Source organism: Haliaeetus albicilla, chromosome 24 (genome assembly GCF_947461875.1).
Source record: "Haliaeetus albicilla chromosome 24, bHalAlb1.1, whole genome shotgun sequence".
Taxonomy (NCBI): Eukaryota; Metazoa; Chordata; class Aves; order Accipitriformes; family Accipitridae; genus Haliaeetus; species Haliaeetus albicilla.
In genome coordinates, this window is record NC_091506.1 from 23,080,564 (window position 1) to 23,087,891 (window position 7,328).

Genomic DNA, 7,328 nt, shown 5'->3' on the forward strand with positions numbered 1-7,328 from the left:
TTCCCATGTCACTGTATTTGCTGGGGTGTTAATGGAATCATGAAAATGAAAGAACTAATCTTACTTCATTTGAAGATGATGAGCATCAGCTCTCCAGAACAACTATTAGATCTGTAAGTAGAAGTCATTCTCTGGTGAGTGCTTGCCTCCAGTCTACTGCAATTAGTCTTGCAGAATATCCTATGTGAGGGTGAAGTGGTGCTAGTTTTTTTTTAATGGAGTCTTTTTGTGGAGTATTTTATTAACAAAGAGCTGTTATGTAATAAATCTATATGTAGATTTTTTTTAGGGTTTTTTGTTTTGTTGAAGTTGGTTTTATGTTTACAGAATCATTTGATTGTTTATAATTTTTTCGTAACACTCTGAATTCCCAATTCAGACAGAACTCGCATGTAATCTCTGTTTGCAGGCTAACATTGGTGCTGTATGCCAACTCAAAGGAAAGATGAAAAAGCCAAAGTTTGAAGCTTTCAGGATTTCTCCTGTTGATGGCAAATCTGTCTTTAACTACAGCTCTCAGAGCCTGAATTCTGCAGAACTTGCAAAGAAGCATCTTCGCCAGGAAATGGCAAAGGTAAATTGAGACACATAACTGGAACATCTTGGCTTGCTCTATGTAGTGCTTAAAAAAGAGATATTAATTAAATAGTTTCACACTAGTAACTCCCATGTTAGTGCATAGGAAGGGAAGTTGGGATCCAAAAGGATCTCAGTCTGAGAGATATTTTTTGTTGCTGTGTAAAATTCTGCTCTTAATGCCATTCGTTATAGTCAAGTTGTCTCATCTCTGTGACTTGGGCTGTCATTTTGAGAGCAGACTTTGATAACTTAGGTGTTCACTTCCAGTTCTCCGTCCCACACATTTATAAGTGGGAGAATTTGAGGAATTGCAGCGTCTGTGTATGCAGTATTAAGTGATTTGAAGAACACATTTAAGAGCACATTTGAAAATCACATTTATCTGCTTTTGTTGGAATAGGTGGCTCAAATCTTAATAACAAATGCTGTTTTCTTATCAGCTAGTGGAAATTACTGTAGCTCTGTGAAAACTGTTCATGATGTACCATGAACACAGTATGAACTACAGTTCCCTTTTTGCGCAAATAATATTAAAGATATTTATTTCTGTAATTATTTTACAGAGATCGCATTATACCAATTGTCATTAAATCCATCATTGGATCATAATAGAATGAAATTTAAAAACTTTTAAAAATATTTAATGATACATATTTTGTATAATTTTGATTTATGATTACTTGCAGTCTTGAGGAAAGATATGATACTGGTTCTGTACCTTATGGACTCCTTTTCCAGCAAAGGGGAATTCACATTAACAACAACAACAACAACAACAACAACAACAAAATCTTTTTTTTGTAGGAACCAAAGAACAGATTCACTTATTCTCATGAGTATCTGTCAGCCATGTTTGACCCAGTGGATGTGGTTGCTGCCTGTAAGGAATTCTCTGCAAAATCCAAGAGTATGTGGCTGTCACCAGATGGATTTGTATTTCCTGGATTTAAGAGCAGCATTGAAAGCAACCTGCACCCTCAGATGCCTGATGAGGCACGTCTGGAGGAGTTAAGTGAGGTAACAGAAAACTTAAATGAACAGTCCTAAGTGAACTCAAGCATTTTAGGAGACTTGAAAGAGGCAGGCTGCTTTAACATATGGAAGTCTTTTTTGAGGGGTACAGTCTAGGCAGCTCTTTTGAGGGTGTCATCCATATTTGCAATTTGGGTACATCAGCACCTAGCTTATCCAGGTGACAATTTGGATACACAAATTCTACCCTAAACACATACAGAAAACCCATTTGATGATATTAACTGGGTACTAACAGGTATTACTGGACTCTAGAGTGCTTTGTTTTACATTTACAGGTGGGGTCTAGTGTCAGAAAAATCATAATATTGCATTCTGGATGGTTCTGGGCTGTTCTTCATGATTTGCCAATCTAGTTGTGGCCTTCCTTCATGTTTCCAAATTCCCTCACTGCTTATTTTTCCTCCACCTTTTATTTATGGTTTGTATACAGTTTTATGGGGTGTTTGTTCTCCACCACTGTGTTCTCTATCAGTTTCTTCCTGCCTTGTGTCCTCTCTCCCTTCTCCTGTTCTTTACTATTTAGCTTCTAGTTTTCTGCCACTTTACTGGGTCATCAACTTGACTGGTTTACAATTCCGTGTTTTGAACAGTCTTCAGCATTGTGCATACTCAAGCACACATAGTCTGCCATTAGGAAGAAAATTTGCGTTAGAATTGGCAAGGTGAGGAAATAAAGGTAATAGAACAGGGGGGTTTTGTGCAGGATCAGTAAATTCTACCAAATTAATTGAACACAGTCACAACACAGAGTGGAACAAGGTGAATGCTGGGAGGCTTGTTATTGTATCTTGCAAGAATGTGTACATGTTCATTTAATTTTCAGGCTTTATTTATCTTTTTTTCATACAAATTAAAGTAGTTTCTCAAAAAGGTTAGAGTATAGCTGAAGTGAAATGGTTAGTGAAAACAAAGTGCTTTTTTCTGATCCATCGTGCTGGAGAATGTATCTTCTCATGAAGGAGCAGAGAAGATTCACTGACGGAGAGTAACCAAAGCCAGCTAGTACAGTATAATAGCTGGTGCCTTTTGCTGAAGAGACAAAAAAGAGGAGGGGAACTAGGCAGTACATGATCAAAAACCAACAGGCTGAAAAAGGAGTAGCTGGCTTACACTGCAGCAGCTGATGACTGACACTAGAGTTACTGAACTGAAATAAATGGGGGACGGTGATATTCAGTGTGGGTGTAGCAGTTGATCAGTATGTTGTATTGACCATTGGCACCTACTGATGGGATGAGAGAGGGGAAGAGAGCTGATGTCTTACCCTGAATGACACTAAGCGTAACCTGGCAGTACCAATAGAAGTGTAGCATCAGTGCTAGCCATGGAGCTGGGAGAAAAGAGGAAGGAGGCTCCTCTGCTCATGCAGGGACCTCATGGGCAAGACCAGCATTATATTGGACAGTGGAGATAGATAGATTGATTCTGAACTTACCATTCATGTTACCTGAAAGGTGGAACAAAAGCAAAAAACTATTAGGATCTCATTTTGAAGCAGTCTGGTTCTGATACATTGCCTCTTCAACCATTCTGGTTTTCTTCTCAAACACAGAGTTTGGCTATCTTCTGTAACACCATCCCTTGGGAGGCAAAAAGATTCTTGGAGTTGTTCTGATTTCCTAAAGTATCTCCATACAGTTTCAGCAGTGACTCAGCTATCCTTTAATGGCACGGTTTTAGGTAAAACAGTGAAAGTACAGGGCTAACAACAGACAGTGGGAGTTAATTTGTAGCCTAGGAAGGATAGGTTTGTCTGAAAAAATCTAACTGGTATTTCAGCAGTGGGTAGTCAGAGGACCACAAAAAGTTGAACTCTATTTTGCAATTGTGATGATGAATATTCCTGCCACGATTCCAGTGCACGTGCTTCTTCTCTCACCTGGTTCCTCGGGACACCTGGGCTCTTGGCCCCAGTAGTTTATTGATTGTATTTTTAGAAGCACTAGGGCAGCTTCTGCTTTCTGAAAGCACTGTGCTTTAATATCCTCCTTGAGATGATGTATAGCTCTCGCTGTTCTGGCAGTTCTGTACAGCCAGCCCACTTCTTACTGTTGGGAAAAGATAAGTAACTAGCTAGCTAGCTTTTGGACTGGGTCTATCCTCTTACAGTCTCATTGTGCGGAGGAGGATATTGATATGGAATCACATGGATGAGAGGGATGGTCCACATTCACCTGCGATTTTAGTAGCTGTGTATGAAATACAGGAAAGTGCATCAGATCCTTTATACCACTGCAGAGAAATGTGACATAAAGATGAAATTGAATCCCCTGCCAGGTATTTCTCAAGTGTACTCTAAGTGCCTGCATGTTAGATAACAGCTCAGTACTAGCGTATCAGCAGCTTGCTCACAAAATGGATTTTTGTTCTTATTCATGTGTATCAAACACAACAAATTGAAAAGCTACTTACAGAGAGAAATGGTCCTGTGTAGTGAAGTCTGGACTTTGGTAAGTTCCTATTATGGTAGTTGTTAGATTGCTACCCAAGAATCTGGCTAACTTATTTTATGTGATTCCTCCCTGGTGATTTTGGCCTAGCTTCTTAAAGGGATTCAATTTTCATTTAGAAATGGCAGGAGAATACTCTGCATGCTAACATGGAGCCAGTGCTGTCACGAGACAGATGGAGCTGGGACAAACGGCACATTGATTTTGATCTTTACAAGAAGCCACCTGAGCTCTTCATGACAACAGCCCCACAGACTGGTAATGGATCTGTTAAAATTAACTAATCACAAAGCTTTTAACTTAAAGCTCTGACATATGGTCCTGAAGCTTGTTCAGTTCTGCCATCGAGGAAGGGAGTTTGAATGCAAAGGTGTTTAGCAACGAGATGATACACTTTACAGCAAAACTGTTCATACTCTAACAAATGAAGCATCCTAAGATGTAAGACCTTGGCCATACTCCAATTTTACCCCTCCATTTACCCAACTTCTTAGCCTCAGTGCCTTTGCCTATAGTAAAATATTACAGGGAGGTATAGATCCTTCTTGGCTTATTCTGTAAAGCTAGCTTTGTTGGCTTCCTGATCTTCCTTTATACAGATTGATGACAATCAGTTTTGGTTACCAAAGCCAGACAAAATGTCCCTCACAGGCTGCAAGCAATACCAGATAATTGGTCCAGAGGGGGCCTGAGATGAGCCAGTTAAATCTGCACACTGTCTGTCACAGCAGCCTGTAGTGTGCCTTGGTGAGGTGGTCAGTGTACAACCTCACATTCTCCCACAAACAGTAATAGACAAAGTTTTATTTCATTATAAAACAGTATTTTGAAAAGTTTGCCATGTGTTTCTTTTTGCCCAGAACCAACTGAGATTCACTGGAATATTTACAAGCAGAAAAGAATAGATTTATTGTGGTTGCTAGAATCTTTCATCTTTGGCAACTTTTCTGCTGCCTGTTACCCTGTAACTTGCAAAACACTTGCTTAGTGCAGTTCTTCTCAAGTGCTTCCTACAGAGAAATGCTTTTGGAAGCAGGATTAATTCCACGTTCATGTGTGTTTTATGGAGCCTACAGGACAGTGAATTGTCTTTGCTGTGGGCACTAGCCATTATTCTAACAACTGTATAATTTCTTCTAGTGGAATCCTTGTGAGAAATGGTGTTCTTTGCAATAGAGGCTTTTAGCCTACTTTTTTTAGTTCAAACAGCCAAAACCTATCTTTTCCATCTAAGTGGTTTCCATTGCCTGGTTTTTCTTCTACAGTCTGTTGTCAGCCTTGTGAAGATGCTACTCGGATTCTGCAAACTACGTTTGACGATACCAAGCTGAAAGCTCACCGGCGGTCCACAGCAGCTGAGTTATCCACATGTGGGCTGAGAGCCAGGTTTCAGCTACAGAAGCTCCATGGACTTCTGCAAGGTGTACCTCCGAAATTCTCACTTGGCAAGGCAGGACCAATTTTGAAGGTAAAGGGTACCTGTCTTTGAGTACTGACCCTGGCACCTACCTTTGCACAACAACAGCTGTCCTGCACTTTGTGGAAGGCAGATAACATGTGACACTCTTAATTTAGCACAGTACTTTTGGAAGTAAAAATTTTTGTTAAAATTGGCGTTGATAGTACTGGTTGACTCAATCTTACAAAGCTCTTAGAAAAATGTATCAGCCCAGGCACAAAATTATTTCTTTTTCTTTTTTTTTTCTTTTAGTTCTTTGCTTTGAAGCTTAGAGATAGTGGAGGAAGGGGGAGAATTTCTGTTCAATTAACTACGTTGCCTGTCAGCGTGCAGTGGGTGAGAAAAGAAGAACAATTTTTGGCCAGCTGGCTTAGCAGCTCTAAAAGAAATTGTAATGTCTCCTAATGAAATGTAGGGGTCGAGGCACTTCTATAGACTAGATGCCAAATGTCTTGCCATGTGTTCTTTTGATTACCATAGTGCTGTATAGGCGTCCTGAGTGTTGCACTTCAGCCTGGTGGTGCAAAAATCCCCCACAGACACCCCAGTCTGCAAGACTAAAGGGTTTGTGCTCATTAATATGAAAAGCTGTATGGGTGGCCTGCACCTAACTGTTCTTTTGTTGGCTGAATCATAGTCAGGGCTTGCATCTAAATGACTGACCCAAACCCTGAGCGTGCTTTTAAAGCTGATTTTGATCAAAGGGACTGAAGCTCACTGTTGGCTACAAAGGCTCTAGAAAAGCAAACACAGGAACTATGAGAATGTTGGTAACAAAAGCAGAATTAAACCTTTGAGGCCAACTCACTGCTGCCACCATGCCCCCCCCCCCCTTTTTTTTTTTCCAATATTCTGAGTGCCAGTCCTTGTATAAATGGACACTCAGCAGCAAGCTGCCTGGCCTCCTCAGTTTAGAGCGTCAGGCTTTGAACTGCATATCCCTTTGTGCTCTCTGTGCTTGGCCTTCTGCTTTGATTTGGTTGTTCAAACTGTGAAACTTGTCCATCTTCGACTCTTAGCCTGTTTCCTATAATTCCAATGCAGAGCCCTTTTTGCTAGATTGCATATAAATATGCAGTTCGTTTATTAGATAACTTACTTATATCTTGCACTTAATGACATCATTCTAATTATGGCACTCAGACTTGACTCTGTCATATCCCAAGTTTCTTGAACACATTTTTCAAGCCTTCCAACTATAGCTGATGGGAAGACATTTCTGTCTTGCTTCACTAAATTGGCTACTCTTTTGCAAAAAAGACAATCTTTTAGAAAGGATGTTATGTGCATTAAGTTCCATGGGTCTACTTTGGGAGAAAGATTAAAAAAAAAAAAAAACCCAAACCAAACAACAAAACCCTCCTGATATATTTTTAGTTCTTGCTTTTAATAATTTCTAAACTAGCCTCCTTTTCCAGTACAGTGTTTTAATTCTGACAGAAAAAGAAAGAAAATGTCCTTGCTGGATGATGTGGCTTGCTGAAGAAACATAGAATTTAACCATGCTGGATATAGTAAAGCTAAACATGCAGTGTCACATTATCACAACATCATTTATTTTCTGATTATTTTTATGTCAGTTTGTTTTCAGAAGGGTGAACACAGTATCTCAGCTCCACTAGCTACTTCAGTGCCATTGCCTTCTATTTGCACATTCTTATGCTATTGCGTTCTCTGCCGATTTGTCTCTTTTAGATCCCTGCCTTCTTCACCTGATTTTCTTTTCTTTTTTTTTTTAAATCTTTGCTGTAGCAGCTTAGAGCTGGTTGCTAAGTGCATGCTGCGGCTTTTCCTCCATACTGTAC

The 7,328-nt window shown here is 39.8% G+C and overlaps 1 protein-coding gene across 5 annotated transcripts in view; it reads left to right on the forward strand.

Moving 5' to 3' along the window:
* The window catches only part of CFAP92 (cilia and flagella associated protein 92 (putative)), a 35,885-nt gene that overhangs the window by 24,913 nt on the left and 3,644 nt on the right, over nt 1–7,328 (forward strand). For 4 of the 5 annotated variants that reach the window (XM_069769825.1, XM_069769823.1, XM_069769821.1 and 1 more), the window contains 4 exons: nt 410–574; nt 1,384–1,596; nt 4,184–4,322; nt 5,330–5,532. In XM_069769825.1, the coding sequence (XP_069625926.1) occupies nt 410–574; nt 1,384–1,596; nt 4,184–4,322; nt 5,330–5,532 (720 nt within the window). The remainder of the gene's footprint in view (nt 1–409; nt 575–1,383; nt 1,597–4,183; nt 4,323–5,329; nt 5,533–7,328) is intronic. The other variant, XR_011322020.1, reaches the window with a different exon arrangement.